The sequence below is a fragment of the Oncorhynchus mykiss genome, chromosome 11, assembly GCF_057628025.1.
Source record: "Oncorhynchus mykiss isolate SJ-2025 chromosome 11, ASM5762802v1, whole genome shotgun sequence".
Classification (NCBI taxonomy): domain Eukaryota; kingdom Metazoa; phylum Chordata; class Actinopteri; order Salmoniformes; family Salmonidae; genus Oncorhynchus; species Oncorhynchus mykiss.
In genome coordinates this window covers 13,833,139-13,850,744 of record NC_143032.1, presented here as the reverse complement: position 1 = coordinate 13,850,744, position 17,606 = coordinate 13,833,139, and the positions used below count along the sequence as shown (strand labels likewise).

The following is a 17,606-nucleotide window of genomic DNA, read 5'->3' as shown; positions in this document are numbered from 1 at the left end:
GGCCCACACCGTGACAGTTCATAATGATGATTGCAGCAATATGAATGCAAAAAGATTAGCTGTAGCTCCTCTTATAAAAACAAGATCCAAGGTAACAGGTAATGTGGTTTAGGTGTATATTGGATTTGACAGATGATCGCAGCGCACGCCAGCAGGCATGCACACCGTTTCACTTGACATTGATTCAACACACACTCATTACACTGTCATTGCTAACATATACAGTTGAGCTGATTCAATGATGGGCAATGAGATCATTGGTGCAGAAGTTGTTGTTAGTGGAACAAAGTGATCAATCCATGTTATTCACACCATGGTCATAATGATTCTAAATCAATGCTAGCTGGGTAGGAAGCTGAAGTGCCCCATTACATTCAATAGAAAGCAGTGCTGAAAATGTCTTCAAGTTCATGTCTTCAAATTAAAACTTTAGTGTTCCTACTATAACTCAGGTTTATTACCATTACAAAAGAGCTTTATGGATCTTAATTTGATCACCCGGTTTTATTATTATAATTATTATTATTATTTTATTTAAGCTTTATTTAACTAGGCAAGTCAGTTAAGAACAAATTATTATTTACAATGACGGCCTACACCGGCCAAACCCGGATACCGCTCGGCCAATTGTGCGCCACCCTATGGGACTCCTAATCACGGCCGGTTGTGACACAGCCTGGATGTTGCAGGAAAACCTTTTTTATTTTAGGTTTAAAAAGGCTTCTGAAATGTGTCATTTACATTTTGAAAAATGTATACATTTTCCCTCATGTAAATAATTATAATCCACGTAATAATTCACATTTCCTGTTGTTGCAGGATTATTTTCCTGCTGTAGAAAACTGGCTCAAATTAAAATCCGGCATGTGTACCTGTTGATGGGTAATTTATAACTCTGTTTGGATGTCCACAGTGAATACATGAGTGTCACCGATATGAATGTCCCACGCCAACCCCTCTACAACATCAATAGAGTACTCACTGTTGAACCACTTGGCCTCAGGGTCGTGAACCTTGAAGTCCTTCCTGAAGATGTCCCCCACGGTCAGTTTCCCCTTGAGGGCCAAGCTGTCATCCTCGCCTGCAAGGGAACAAGTTAAAATACAATTTTAAATCAATATACAATTTTGAGCATTATTAGAACTAATGATTAGCAGCGGGTCATTCCAGGATGATAACATACAGTGCATTCAGAAAGTATTCAGAACCCTTTTCAATTGATTGGACATGACTTGGAAATGCACATACAGTGGGGAGAACAAGTATTTGATACACTGCCGATTTTGCAGTTTTTCCTACTTACAAAGCATGTAGAGGTCTGTAATTTTTACTTCAACTGTGAGAGAAAATCACATTGTATGATTTTTAAGTAATTAATTTGCATTTTATTGCATGACATAAGTATTTGATCACCTTCCAAACAGTAAGAATTCCAGCTCTCACAGACCTGTTAGTTTTTCTTTAAGAATCCCTCCTGTTCTCCACTCATTACCTGTATGAACTGCACCTGTTTGAACTTGTTACCTGTATAAAAGACACCTGTCCACACACTCAATCAAACAGACTCCAACCTCTCCACAATGGCCAAGACCAGAGAGCTGTGTAAGGACATCAGGGATAAAATTGTAGACCTGCACAAGGCTGGGATGGGCTACAGGATAATAGGTAAGCAACTTGGTGAGAAGGCAACAACTGTTTGCGCAATTATTAGAAAATGGAAGAAGTTCAAGATGATGGTCAATCACCCTCGGTCTGGGGCTCCATGCAAGATCTCACCTCGTGGGGCATCAATGATCATGAGGAAGGTGAGGGATCAGCCCATAACTATACGGCAGGACCTGGTCAATGACCTGAAGAGAGCTGGGACCACAGTCTCAAAGAAAACCATTAGTAACACACTACGCCATCATGGATTAAAATCCTGCAGCGCATGTCCATGCCTGTCAGAAGTTTGCCAATGACCATCTGGATGATCCAGAGGAGGAATGGGAGAAGGTAATGTGGTCTGATGAGACAAAAATAGAGCTTTTTGGTCTAAACTCCACTCGCCGTGTTTGGAGGAAGAAGAAGGATGAGTACAACCCCAAGAACACCATCCCAAACGTGAAGCATGTAGGTTGAAACATCATTCTTTGGGGATGCTGTTCTGCAAAGGGGACAGGACGACTGCACCGTATTGAGGGGAGGATGGATGGGGCCATGTGTCCAATGCAGTCGTTTCTATCTCAATATCAAATCATTTCTGGGAAACAATTAAGTACCTTACTGTGATTATTTTCAAATAAAATGGTCAAAAGGAAATAGAAATAGCTTCTTAGCAAAGAATTTGATGGTTGATGGTATACCAGTAGAGGTATATCAGACCTATTTTTAAGTACTCATAGATCCATTATTAGCATGTTTTAATTACTCCTATAAAAATTGTAGACTTTCAGGTATTCAGCAAGAAGGTCTGATTTCATTGCTATGACAACAGGACCCAGGTGGTAAGTATAAAGATACAGTCCATTTAAAAAAAACTGGAGGGCTCTTACATTTCAATCTTGTGATGTGAATATTCTGGTGAAATGCATAGCATAGAATAAAAAAAGATTTTACCATATATTCATCCTGTTAAGACATGTTTTTTACATGGACAATATATTGAAGATAATACATGACAATTACTTGAAACAGTTGAACATTATGAAACATCAAAGACACCAGGCCAGGTCTTCATAGCAGATTTTGAAAAGGCGTTTGATAAAGTACGACTTGAATTTATACATAAATGCCTGGATTACTTTAATTTCGATGACTCTCTTATACAATGGGTTAAAGTTATGTACAGCATCCCCAGATATAAAATAATAAACAATAGTTACTTCTCAGAAAGTATTGAGCTTTTAAGAGGAGTAAAACAAGGCTGTCCGTTGTCTCCATATCTATTTATTATGGCCATTGAAATACTAGCTATTAAAATTAGATCCAACAAGAACATCAAGGGGTTAGAAATCCAGAGGATAAAAGCCAAAGTGTCAATGTATGCCATTTTTTTATGAGCTTCACTCATACATAAGCTCATCCTTTGTTCAAAAATTGCCTTTTTGCCTTTTTATAGATTACAACTTCTCATTTCCGACTAATTGAAAATGAAATTTTGTTTAAAGTATCGCCCTTTCTTAAACAAGCCATACCAGGCTAGTTACAATTTCAGTTTTATCCTCCAGAAAAGATCAAACAAATATTACTACAAATGTTATGGTTAAACTAAAATATATTGACTATTAAAATAACATTCTTTATGATTTACATTTAAAAATATATATACATATTTGTGAATGATATGCATCGAAAATATATGTTAATATCTGCATCATCCAAATTTACAACCAACTGATTGCAGCATTACCACAAAAATGGAGGAGGCAAGTGGAAAAGGGAGAAAGGTAGGGAACTTGTTTGCCTGCCCTATATTAAAGTTACAAATTGGCTGAAAGGAATTGGCATAAATAGAAAAATATACCAGTTTCATTTGAGGGCAAAGATGTTGACAGCTGCGTCATACAGGTTGCAACATACATGGGAATAGATTTTCGATGTACCAATTCCATGGCACATGGTTTATGAACGGGTACAAAAAACAACACTTGATTCAACACTTGCATGATTTTCAAGTTATAATTATTACATCAAATTATTGCCACCAACAGAATGGTACATGCAGTTGAATTTCGGAAGTTTACATACACTTAGATTGGAGTCATTAAAAATGGTTTTCAACCACTCCACAAATTTCTTGCTAAAACAAACTATAGTTTTGGCAAGTCGGTTAGGTCATCTACTTTGTGCATGACACAAGTAATTTTTCCAATAATTGTTTACAGACAGATTATGTCACTGTATCACAATTCCAGTGGGCCAGAAGTTTACATACACTAAGTTCACTGTACCTTTAAACAGCTTGGAAAATTCCAGAAAATTATGTCATGGCTTTAGAAGCTTCTGATAGGATAATTGACGTCATTTGAGTCAATTGGAGGTGTACATGTGGATGTATTTCAAGGCTTAAACTCAGTGCCTCTTTGCTTGATATCATGGGAGAATCAAAAGAAATCAGCCAAGACCTCCACAAATCTGGCTCATCATTGGGAGCAATTTCCAAACGCCTGAAGGTACCACATGCATCTGTACAAACAATAGTACGTAAGTATAAACACCATAGGACCATGCAGCCGTCATACCACTCAGGAAGGAGACGCGTTCTGTCTCCTAGAGATGAACATACTTTGGTGCGAAAAGTGCAAATCAATCCCAGAACAACAGCAAAGGACCTTGTGAAGATGTTGGAGGACACAAGTACAAAAGTATCTATAGTACAAAACACATACATCACCCATGTCACACCCTGACCTAACCAAAATATATAAAGAAAACAAAGAATACTCAGGTCAGGGCGTGACACAGTCAATAAATAATATAATAATACTCATAGGAAAGGTTTTCATCTTTAGCTCACAATCTGTGGGCACTATACGATTAGAAAGGTAAAAAATTACAGCACAATTGAAAAATATATGGCACATGGAAACCAAATGGGGGTGGTCTACAGTGATAGGTGGGATGGGCTGAGAGTGGCTGAGAGGTGGGATTAAAGAGCTGAGGTCTACAGTGATAGGTGGGATGGGCTGAGAGTGGCTGAGAGGTGGGATTAAAGAGCTGAGGTCTACAGTGATAGGTGGGATGGGCTGAGAGTGGCTGAGAGGTGGGATTAAAGAGCTGAGGTCTACAGTTATAGGTGGGATGGGCTGAGAGTGGCTGAGAGGTGGGATTAAAGAGCTGAGGTCTACAGTGATAGGTGGGATGGGCTGAGAGTGACTGAGAGGTGGGATTAAAGAGCTGAGGTCTACAGTGATACGTGGGATGGGCTGAGAGTGACTGAGAGGTGGGATTAAAGAGCTGAGGTCTACAGTGATAGGTCGGATGGGCTGAGAGTGGCTGAGAGGTGGGATTAAAGAGCTGAGGTCTACAGTGATAGGTGGGATGGGCTGAGAGTGACTGAGAGGTGGGATTAAAGAGCTGAGGTCTACAGTGATAGGTCAGATGGGCTGAGAGTGGCTGAGAGGTGGGATTAAAGAGTTTATGTTTGGTAATGTATTATTGTTAGGTGACTGCTTTATATAAAAGTACCATGTATGTAAAATGTGTTTGCAAAATGTATATGTAAAATGTATTTGTAAAATGTATATGTAGCAGAAAAGCTGTAAAAAAAAATCCAAAAAATATATCTGTCCTTCGAAGATAAAAGGAAAATTAAAAAAGAACAATTTCTCAAGCAAGAAAGTTGCTTACACTGTCTGGGAGTGGTCTGAGTGGGGAGTGGAAAACTGAAAAATAGCTGTTATTGACAGGTTTGGAACTCTCTTTCTTATTGGTCTATTAACCAATTTACCGCTGGGTGATGTCACCAGGCAGGCCAAAACTCCATCCCACCAAAACAGTCTGAAATTTCTGCCAGTCTTTTCAAATAGCTCTTACACTAAAATGGCATTATAATAATTTTAACAATTTCACAGTATTAATCAAATCACATCAAAGTTTATTGGGTACATACAGATTTGCAGATGTTATCGCAGGTGTAGCGCAATGCTTATGTTTATAGCTCCAACAGTGCAATAATATCTATCAATACAATAACCCCAAAATATATATTTTTAATAATAATAATAATTAAGAATTATCAGAATAAACAATGTCAGAGTCCGGAATATATAAACTACCATTCAAAAGTTTGGGGTCACTTAGAATTGTCCTTGTTTTTGAAAGAAAAACACGTTTTTTGTCCATTAAAATAACATCAAATTGATCAGAAATACAGTGTAGAAATTGTTAATGTTGTAAATGACTATTGTAGCTGGAAATAGCTGATTTTTATGGAATATCTACATAGGCGTACAGAGGCCCATTATCAGCAACCATCCCTCCTGTGTTCCAATGGCACGTTGTGTTAGCTAATCTAAGTTTATCATTTTAAAAGGCTAATTGATCATTAGAAAACATTTTTGCAATTATGTTAGCACAGCTGAAAACTGTTGTCCTGATTAAAGAGGCAATAAAACTGGCCTTCTTTTGACTAGTTTAGTATCTGGAGCATCAGCATTTGTCTGCTCGATTACAGGTACAAAATGGCCAGAAACAAAGACCTTTCTTCTGAAACTCAGTCTATTCTTGTTCTGAGAAATGTGAGAAATTGCCAAGAAACTGAAGATCTCGTACAACGCTGTGTACTACTCCCTTCACAGAACAGTGCAAACTTGCTCTAACCAGAATAGAAAGAGGAGTGGGAGGCCCCGGTGCACAACTAAGCAAGAGAACAAGTACATTAGAGTGTCTAGTTTGAGAAACAGACGCCTCACAGTCCTCAACTGGCAGCTTCATTTAATAGAACCCGCAAAACACCAGTCTCAACGTCAACAGTGAAGAGGCGACTCTGGGATGCTGGCCTTCTAGGCAGAGTTCCTCTGTCCAGTGTTTGTGTTCTTTTGCCCATCTTAATCTTTTATTTTTATTGGCCAGTCTGAGATATGGCTTTTTCTTTGCAACTCTGCCTAGGAGGCCAGCATCCCGGAGTCGCCTCTTCACTGTTGACGTTGAGACTGGTGTTTTGCAGGGTACTATTCCAGCCTCATAGTTTGGAAGTATATATACACAACACAGGGAAATCATGTTTTTGACTGGACTGGGACTTTAATTAATTACAGAAACACCACATACTATTGAAGTAATGTTGGGGAAAGTCAGCATATTGATAATTTTTGTGTCAATGTCTGGATGGCAGTTGAGGCCATGCTCAGCTTGAGGCCATAACCAAAACATTTCTCCCAACAAACTACTATACAGTAAGGCCTCAAGCCAAGCAAGCTCATTATCTCCCTGAGAAGGCTGTGTGGAGGCCATAGGATTTATCCCCCCCCCCCTATAGTGTTTATACCTCTATGTTTCCTGTAATGTTTATAACTCTATGTTTCCTGTAATATTTATAACTCTACGTTTCCTGCAGTGTTTATAACTCTACGTTTCCTGTAATGTTTATAACTCTATGTTTCCTGCAGTGTTTATAACTCTACATTTCCTGTAATGTTTATAACTCTATGTTTCCTGTAATGTTTACAACTCTATGTTTCCTGTAATGTTTATAACTCTACGTTTCCTGTAATGTTTATAACTCTGTTTCCTGTAATGTTTATAACTCTGTTTCCTGTAATGTTTATAACTCTACGTTTCCTGTAATGTTTATAACTCTACGTTTCCTGTAATGTTTATAACTCTACGTTTCCTGTAATGTTTATAACTCTATGTTTCCTATAGTGTTTATAACTCTACGTTTCCTATAGTGTTTATAACTCTATGTTTCCTGTAATGTTTATAACTCTACGTTTCCTGTAATGTTTATAACTCTATGTTTCCTGTAATGTTTATAACTCTATGTTTCCTGTAATGTTTATAACTCTATGTTTCCTATAGTGTTTATAACTCTATGTTTCCTGTAATGTTTATAACTCTATGTTTCCTGTAATGTTTATAACTCTACGTTTCCTGTAATGTTTATAACTCTATGTTTCCTATAGTGTTTATAACTCTATGTTTCCTGTAATGTTCATAACTCTACGTTTCCTGTAATGTTTATAACTCTATGTTTCCTGTAATGTTTATAACTCTATGTTTCCTGTAATGTTTATAACTCTATGTTTCCTTTAGTGTTTATAACTCTATGTTTCCTGTAATGTTTATAACTCTATGTTTCCTGTAATGTTTATAACTCTATGTTTCCTGTAATGTTTATAACTCTATGTTTCCTGTAATGTTTATAACTCTATGTTTCCTGTAATGTTTATAACTCTATGTTTCCTGTAATGTTTATAACTCTATGTTTCCTGTAATGTTTATAACTCTATGTTTCCTATAGTGTTTATAACTCTATGTTTCCTGTAATGTTTATAACTCTATGTTTCCTGTAATGTTTATAACTCTATGTTTCCTGTAATGTTTATAACTCTATGTTTCCTGTAATGTTTATAACTCTATGTTTCCTGTAATGTTTATAACTCTATGTTTCCTGTAATGTTTATAACTCTATGTTTCCTATAGTGTTTATAACTCTATGTTTCCTGTAATGTTTATAACTCTATGTTTCCTGTAATGTTTATAACTCTATGTTTCCTGTAATGTTTATAACTCTATGGTGGAGAACAAGAAGCAACACTGGGTAATGCATTCTTTCATATGGCACATTTGCTGGACGTCACTGAGCCTTTGAACATATATGCTCAGACAACAGGAGTTGTGAATATACGGTTAATGGGGGGAAAACCTTAAGGATAGGGAAGGGTGTTGTGACTAGTGACACATCTGCATCGATTCCATGCAGTGACAATTTCTTTCATAAACACTGACAAAATTATTTTTTTATTTTCAACACATTGTGATCTTCAATTATATCTTTACGATTTCTATTTACACTGAAGACATGAACAGTATGACTATAGCAATGAGGAGGGAAAGAAAACAACAGAGGACAAAGTGTGTAATGTAGCAAAACACAATCATCTTTCGCTCTACACTCTGGTTAAGACCGATAGAATATCTGATCAGTGAAATGGGCTGGTGTCTTTACACCAGATGTCTGGGATAACCAGATTCATTTCCTCGTAATTCAAACCATCAGACGTGATCGTGCAAGCTCTATGTCTGCCGTGTGACTCTTTTCAGATATTCATACTAGGCATGAAAAAAAAGCGAAATGCAATATCTGATTTGTTTGATTTGGTTTCTGTAGCAGAGATATTCAGTCACTTGGAGGAAATGAGGAGTAGGGATTGTAGAGGGAATTGTAGCTAAAACTTGGAGGGGATATTTAAATTAGTAGCCTATTGTAATACATGGACATCTGATGAAGACCAACATAATGCCAATGGGGTCATATCAAGTACAACATACATGTTTAAAGGAATCATCACATATTTTCTTCATGATTCACTTAATCAAGGAAGTTTGGAGGTCAGCTTATTGCCCAGTGAAAGTGACACAGTAAGTTAAGAAGCAACCAGAGATAAAATTGCATTTTCGGTACTATAAGCCCATTACTTGATGCTCTCTCACAGGTTGCAATAGTAGAAGCAATCTTTTCTGCCCTTTCATTCCACAGTAGTATCACTTCAAAACAGATAACAATGTTAGGTCAGAAAATCTAAACTTTTCATCAGTGTGTCCAAAGACAAAGTCAGAGATAAGATGGTAAATCCAGTTAAGCTGTTCCCCTGGGTTTTAAAGTAACAGTGTTCCGTTGGGTTTTAAAGTAACAGTATTCAGTTGGGTTTTAAAGTAACAGTGTTCAGTTTTGTTTTAAATAAACAGTGTTCAGTTGGGTTTTAAAGTAACCGTGTTCAGTTGGGGTTTAAAGTAACAGTATTCAGTTGGGTTTTAAAGTAACAGTGTTCAGTTTTGTTTTAAATAAACAGTGTTCAGTTGGGTTTTAAAGTAACAGTGTTCAGTTGGGGTTTAAAGTAACAGTATTCAGTTGGGTTTTAAAGTAACAGTGTTCAGTTTTGTTTTAAATAAACGGTGTTCAGTTGGGTTTTAAAGTAACAGTGTTCAGTTGGGGTTTAAAGTAACAGTGTTCAGTTGGGTTTTAAAGAAACAATGTTCAGTTGGGTTTTAAAGTAACGGTGTTCAGTTGGGTATTAAAGTAACAGTGTTCAGTTGGGTTTTAAAGAAACAGTGTTCAGTTGGGTTTTAAAGTAACAGTGTTCAGTTGGGTTTCAAGGAAACAGTGTTCGGTTGGGTTTTCAAAGTAACAGTGTTCAGTTGGGTTTTAAAGAAACGGTGTTCAGTTGGGTTTTAAGGAAACAGTATTCGGTTGGGTTTTAAAGTAACAGTGTTCGGTTGGGTTTGGTTTTCAAAGAAACCGTGTTCGGTTGGGTTTTCAAAGTAACGGTGTTCAGTTGGATTTTAAAGAAACCGTGTTCGGTTGGGTTTTCAAAGTAACGGTGTTCAGTTGGATTTTAAGGAAACAGTGTTCAGTTAGGTTTTAAAGAAACGGTGTTCAGTTGGGTTTTAAGGAAACAGTGTTCGGTTGGGTTTTAAAGTAACAGCGTTCGGTTGGGTTTTTAAAGTAACAGCGTTCGGTTGAGTTTTTAAAGTAACGGCGTTCGGTTGAGTTTTAAAGTAACAGCGTTCAGTTGGGTTTTTAAAGTAACGGCGTTCGGTTGGGTTTTAAAGTAACAGCGTTCAGTTGGGTTTTAAAGTAACAGCGTTCAGTTGAGTTTTTAAAGTAACGGCGTTCGGTTGAGTTTTTAAAGTAACGGCGTTCGGTTGGGTTTTAAAGTAACAGCGTTCAGTTGGGTTTTTAAAGTAACGGCGTTCGGTTGGGTTTTAAAGTAACAGCGTTCAGTTGGGTTTTAAAGTAACAGTGTTCAGTTGAGTTTTTAAAGTAACAGCGTTCAGTTGAGTTTTTAAAGTAACGGCGTTCGGTTGAGTTTTTAAAGTAACAGTGTTCAGTTGGGTTTTCAAAGAAACGGCGTTCAGTTGGGTTTTCAAAGAAACGGCGTTCAGTTGGGTTTTAAAGAAACGGCGTTCAGTTGGGTTTTAAAGTAACGGCGTTCAGTTGGGTTTTCAAAGAAACGGCGTTCAGTTGGGTTTTAAAGAAACGGCGTTCAGTTGGGTTTTCAAAGAAACGGCGTTCAGTTGGGTTTTAAAGTAACGGCGTTCAGTTGGGTTTTCAAAGAAACGGCGTTCAGTTGGGTTTTAAAGTAACGGCGTTCAGTTGAGTTTTTAAAGTAACGGCGTTCGGTTGAGTTTTTAAAGTAACAGTGTTCAGTTGGGTTTTTAAAGTAACAGCGTTCAGTTGGGTTTTCAAAGAAACGGCGTTCAGTTGGGTTTTAAAGTAACGGCGTTCGGTTGGGTTTTAAAGTAACAGCGTTCGGTTGGGTTTTCAAAGAAACGGCGTTCAGTTGGGTTTTAAAGTAACGGCGTTCAGTTGAGTTTTTAAAGTAACGGCGTTCGGTTGAGTTTTTAAAGTAACAGTGTTCAGTTGGGTTTTTAAAGAAACGGCGTTCAGTTGGGTTTTCAAAGAAACGGCGTTCAGTTGGGTTTTAAAGTAACGGCGTTCGGTTGGGTTTTCAAAGAAACAGCGTTCAGTTGGGTTTTAAAGTAACAGTGTTCAGTTGGGTTTTAAAGTAACGGCGTTCGGTTGGGTTTTCAAAGAAACGGCGTTCAGTTGTTGTTTTTTAATAACTGTATTTGGTTGGGTTTTTAAAGTAACAGCGTTCGGTTGAGTTTTTAAAGTAACGGTGTTCAGTTGGGTTTTAAAGTAACAGCGTTCGGTTGAGTTTTTAAAGTAACGGCGTTCGGTTGGGTTTTAAAGTAACAGCGTTCGGTTGGGTTTTCAAAGAAACGGCGTTCAGTTGTTGTTTTTTAATAACTGTATTTGGTTGGGTTTTTAAAGTAACAGCGTTCGGTTGAGTTTTTAAAGTAACGGCGTTCGGTTGGGTTTTAAAGTAACAGCGTTCAGTTGGGTTTTAAAGTAACGGCGTTCGGTTGAGTTTTTAAAGTAACGGCGTTCGGTTGGGTTTTAAAGTAACAGCGTTCAGTTGGGTTTTCAAAGAAACGGCGTTCAGTTGGGTTTTCAAAGAAACGGCGTTCAGTTGGGTTTTAAAGTAACGGCGTTCAGTTGAGTTTTTAAAGTAACAGCGTTCGGTTGAGTTTTTAAAGTAACGGCGTTCGGTTGGGTTTTAAAGTAACAGCGTTCGGTTGGGTTTTCAAAGAAACGGCGTTCAGTTGTTGTTTTTTAATAACTGTATTTGGTTGGGTTTTTAAAGTAACAGCATTCGTTTGGGTTTTTAAAGTAACGGTGTTTGGTGCTAAACTTCATTTTGTTTGGCAGAAACTGTTAAAGTGATTTGACGGCCTTAAACCTGTGCCAGTCTATCGAGCTCATGTGCCCCGCCATGTGCAGAGCGGGAGAAGAGATGAGGCGAAGAGATGAAGAAGGAGATGAAGCCGGCATGGGGGTCTGGCTAACGGTTCGGGATGGTCTATTAAATGTTTGGGCTTCTTTCCGTTTCGTTCGCATCCTTCCTCCACCATCCACCATTTACCCGCATTAGGATAAATATTTCTATGTCCTTAAATTCACAAATGTGCTGGAGCTTAATAACCATTTAAGATGTGTGAAAGACTGATGGGAGTGTGGCGCCATAAAGGTGTGCATGGGAATATATGAGGGTAGGGTGAGAGAGGTGGATAAGGCACACAGAGAAGAGCATGTACACAGATAAATAAATATTCATTATCTTCATCATCGTTCAACACATGCACACTTTAACCAATTAATACATTATGAGCCACACACACCTCTTCAGTCAGGTGCACCCCACAAATGTCGTCACACAGCTGGGTCTGAGGACAAATGTCCCCAGAGGGTCTCTTATGTCAACTCTTTCCCCGACGACAGTGGCTCTGTTTGAATACTTCAGAAATGCTTCCTTCCGCCCTCCCGGGTGGCGCAGTGGTCCAAGACACTGCATTGCAGTGCTAGCTGTGCCACAAGAGATTCTAGGTTCGAGTACAGGCTCTGTTGCAGCCGGCCACGACCGGGAGACCCATGGGGTGGCGCACAATTGGCCCAGCGTCGTCCGGGTTATGGGAGGGTTTGGCCGGCAGGGATGTCCTTTTCCCATCGCGTACTAGCAACTCCTGCCGCGGGCCGATTGCAGTGCATGCTGACACGGTTGCCAGGTGTACGGTGTTTGCTCCGACACATTGGTGCGGCTGGCTTCCGGGATAAGTGGGCATTGTGTCAAGAAGCAGTGCGGCTTGGTTGGGTTGTGTTTTGGAGGACGCACGGCTCTCGACCTTCGCCTCTCCCGAGTCTGTACGGAGTTGCAGGGATGAGACAATACTGTAACTACCAATTGGATACCACGAAATTGGGAAGATAAAGGGGTAAAGAGAAATGCTTCCTTCCTTTCATTTAGGTAAGCATAGATCTATAAGTGATTGGATAGGTGAAGACAAGGTTCCTACCCTTTTACTTCCACCAATCCAACCAATCTAAGGAAGTTTCTAAAGTATTTGAACATGACCAATCACTTTTTCACTAAGGGTGTTTTCACATATCTTAAACACTAGAAGCGCTAAAGCAGTCATTTGGACTGTTCATGAACTTATTTAAACATTTTTACTCTGCCATTTTTTGAAGTCATGCCTCCCTCTGTCTTTGACTTTTCTTAAATAAGTCTACATAACATACTGTTGTTGTTAGAAAATAAATATCACACAAATAACTGGAGTTATAAGCAGTTTTAGGAGGGCTTGTCATTTTTTATAATGGTTTTCCCTGTTGCCCCTCCTTCTCTTGACAGTAGGGCTTGCTCCGCTCCTTCTCCTGACAGTTGAAAGTGCTGTGCCCAGTTGATAATCACCCAGATAATTGTGTTGAAACTGAACCGAAGCTAATTTCACACCTATAACAACAGGTTAAATAAATGAAGTATGATGGGAGGGAGAAAGGTGGAGAGTGGGTGAGTTCATGAGCGAGGGGAAACAAACATTATGTAATCACCAGGTGAATGAAGAACAGCAGTCCAAGCAGTCTTATCAGTCTACTCTGGTCTACTTGGAGTACACAGTGAGAGCATGCGTAACTGAGAATATCTGAATGAAAACTACACAGATGGTGGGGAAGAAATTAATCATGATATCTCTGATGTTTATTCTTTGTATTCTGAGCCTCAGCCTGAACCTAAACCTCCGATGCCTAAGCACAAAAAAGCCAGAACGGTGCGCACTGAGCAGGTGTCTGGGCTACCGCCAAATTAAACGGTGAGACAGGAGAGAGGAAGGGTTGGTACCGTTTGGATTGAACAAGCCGGTGACAATGTTACAGGCTGCTTATTAGCTCTAAATGTCATCCCTGAGAGAGCAGGCCCTACATCTCAAGCAAAAAACGACATCAGCAACACACTCACCAGCTTTTGTTGTTTATGTGACAAAGGACATGCTCCAACTGATGCCATTGCGTGAAGACACACACCATGTAAGCACGAGCTGACAATAATTGACTATTTTTGACCGCTGTCATATCGACACTTACATTCATTATAATGCCATTATTAATTTTGTGCAGATTTTCACTATTTACAAAGCACACATGGCGCTTATAATTATGTTTTTCTCATTTGACCGTGCATCGTCCATGCGTCTTGGTGTTAGTGTCAGTGTTTTTGGTTTTTACACATAGGCTACAGTAAACGAATGAATGAAATGAAAATGAATGAAAACGTTATTGTGTTACTTTTGTATTCTAATGTTACCTAAGACCTTCATAAACACAACCAAATTATTATTTTTGCGATGGTATATATGAAATGTAATAATTACACTGTTAGAATGTTGCAGACATAATGACTGCTCATTAGCTTCAAGAGGTGGGGCACTCGAGGCCTAGCGGTTGAACCAATTTAGGGTTTTCACACTTGGTCCGTTTCAGCGAAATTTTTGGAAACTCTTTTTGGACAGTATGAACACTCCAAAACCGAACTGAGATCATCTCGAGAGGTGGTCTGAGTTTGGTTAACTTTTTTAGGGCAATGTGAACACAAAGCTCGGCAGGTTCACTTGCCATTATTCCAGCACCACACACTAGACTACTGCAACACTGTTTCCCATAACCTCTCACATTGGTGCAACAAAAGAGAGATGATGATGATGATGATGTGCAGGGGTGTATTCATTACGCAGATTCTGTTGCAAAACGTTTCTTAGACTGAAGCAGATGGAACGAAAAAGGGGAGGAACCTACCTGAATTTGTCCAATAGAAACTCTCGTTTTAGTTGACTGTTTGGCTAATGATTACACCCCAGTTTCACAGAAAAAACGTGTGCTGTTGTTGGATATTGATTAAGGATTTCCAATATAAAAATATTTGTGGAGTATTTAGTTCATATTATTTATTTGCAATATGTGATCTATAGGCAAAGAGAGCTTCATAATATGTTTATTAAATTGTGGGGATTGAATAGTGTGAGAAGACAACATATTTGGCGAGAATTACAACAATTTAAAGGGGCCTACTTTGGGTGTACAATTTAAAACAAATTGTTACCCCAAAGTTCACTTAAAGGAGGACTGATTGGTTCTTTTAAAGAGGACTATATGTGAAAACACCCCGTATCCTTTAAATTGAACTCTGGGGTAAAAAATAACTCAGTTCTCTTTGTATTCACACTGCCCTTGCCTTTGAATGAGGACTCAACTCTTTTGCCAGTTCACTTCACCTATTTTGTGGTCCGAGTCCTCTTTTGCTATGTTTGAAAAGGAACCAAGATGTTTTTCCAACATTCACTCAACGCACTCTGGGTTTTTACAAAGTGCAGGAAAAGCCATTCCATCAGATCGTGTTATCAGACAGCTAGACATACCTACTGTGCTTACATTTTGGAAGCTAATAGATTGCATTTAGTTCAAATATGAGACATAATTATTATAATCAGAATATAATGTTAACATGTAAATATCATTGATAACACAACAATTAAATAAATGATTAAATAATGCTTTAATCGAAAATTGTACACTCAATGTAGTGCTATCCGGGATCCTTGAGACGTCCCTACCCTAAATCCTGACCCTAACCTTAACCCCTGCCATTACCCTAACCTTAACCATAACCCTTCCCAAACCTTAACCCTTACCTTAACTATTTTAAATGTCAACTTCAATGGGGGGCCGTCTCAAGGATACCAGATAGCAATGACTTTGTACCCTATGTTGTGATTCTCACCAAATATGTTGTTGTCTTCTCACACTATTCAAACCCCACAATCGAATAAAACGCTTATGAAGCTCTCTTAGCCTTTAGATCACATATTGCAAACAAATAATCTGAACCTTGTGCCTGTATAAAACTCCACACATATTTTGGAATTTCTGTGCATTATTGACAATTGATAATCAATATCCAAAAACAGCATGTTTCTTCCACAACCTGCACATCATCTTCTCTCTTTTGTGGCACCAATGTGAGGGTTTATAGCAGGGGAAACAGTGTTGCAGTAGTCTAGTGTGAGGGGTTATAGCAGGGGAAACAGTGTTGCAGTAGTCTAGTGTGAGGGGCTATAGCAGGGGAAACAGTGTTGCAGTAGTCTAGTGTGAGGGTTTATAGCAGGGGAAACAGTGTTGCAGTAGTCTAGTGTGAGGGGTTATGGCAGGGGAAACAGAGTTGCAGTAGTCTAGTGTGAGGGGTTGTGGCAGGGGAAACGGTGTTACAGTAGTCTAGTGTGAGGGGTTATAGCAGGGGAAACGGTGTTGCAGTAGTCTAGTGTGAGGGGTTATAGCAGGGGAAACGGTGTTGCAGTAGTCTAGTGTGAGGGGTTGTGGCAGGGGAAACGGTGTTGCAGTAGTCTAGTGTGAGGGGTTATAGCAGGGGAAACAGTGTTGCAGTAGTCTAGTGTGAGGGTTTATAGCAGGGGAAACGGTGTTGTAGTAGTCTAGTGTGAGGGGTTATGGCAGGGGAAACAGTGTTGCAGTAGTCTAGTGTGAGGGGTTGTGGCAGGGGAAACGGTGTTGCAGTAGTCTAGCGTGAGGGGTTTATAGCAGGGGAAACGGTGTTGCAGTAGTCTAGTGTGAGGGTTTGTAGCAGGGGAAACGGTGTTGCAGTAGTCTAGTGTGAGGGTTTATAGCAGGGGAAACGGTGTTGCAGTAGTCTAGTGTGAGGGGTTATAGCAGGGGAAACAATGTTACAGTAGTCTAGTGTGAGGGGTTATAGCAGGGGAAACAGTGTTGCAGTAGTCTAGTGTGAGGGGTTATAGCAGGGGAAACGGTGTTGCAGTAGTCTAGTGTGAGGGGTTATGGCAGGGGAAACGGCATTGCAGTAGTCTAGTGTGAGGGGTTATGGCAGGGGAAACGGTGTTGCAGTAGTCTAGTGTGAGGGTTTATAGCAGGGGAAACGGTGTTGCAGTAGTCTAGTGTGAGGGGTTATGGCAGGGGAAACGGTGTTGCAGTAGTCTAGTGTGAGGGGTTATAGCAGGGGAAACAGTGTTGCAGTAGTCTAGTGTGAGGGGTTATGGCAGGGGAAACAGCGTTGCAGTAGTCTAGTGTGAGGGGTTGTGGCAGGGGAAACGGTGTTGCAGTAGTCTAGTGTGAGGGGTTATAGCAGGGGAAACAGTGTTGCAGTAGTCTAGTGTGAGGGGTTATGGCAGGGGAAACGGTGTTGCAGTAGTCTAGTGTGAGGGGTTATAGCAGGGGAAACAGTGTTGCAGTAGTCTAGTGTGAGGGGTTATGGCAGGGGAAACGGTGTTGCAGTAGTCTAGTGTGAGGGTTTATAGCAGGGGAAACAGTGTTGCAATAGTCTAGTGTGAGGGGTTATGGCAGGGGAAACAGTGTTGCAATAGTCTAGTGTGTGGCGAGGGAATAATGACAAGCGAACCTGGGGAGCTTACTTTTCACATTGCCTTAAAACAATTGGAACCAGACCACGAAATTCAGGCTAATAGATGTCAGACCACCTCTTGAGTAGTGGAGGCTCCTCAGAGGAGGACCATCCCCCAGTGAATTTCATACAAATAGT

General features: G+C 39.6%; 1 protein-coding gene across 3 annotated transcripts in view; it reads right to left on the bottom strand.

Annotated features, from left to right (window-relative positions):
• The window catches only part of dpp6a (dipeptidyl-peptidase 6a), a 359,154-nt gene that overhangs the window by 74,182 nt on the left and 267,366 nt on the right, over positions 1 to 17,606 (bottom strand). For all 3 annotated transcript variants that reach the window (XM_036934924.2, XM_036934926.2, XM_036934925.2), the window contains one exon: positions 983 to 1,081. In XM_036934924.2, the coding sequence (XP_036790819.2) occupies positions 983 to 1,081 (99 nt within the window). The remainder of the gene's footprint in view (positions 1 to 982; positions 1,082 to 17,606) is intronic.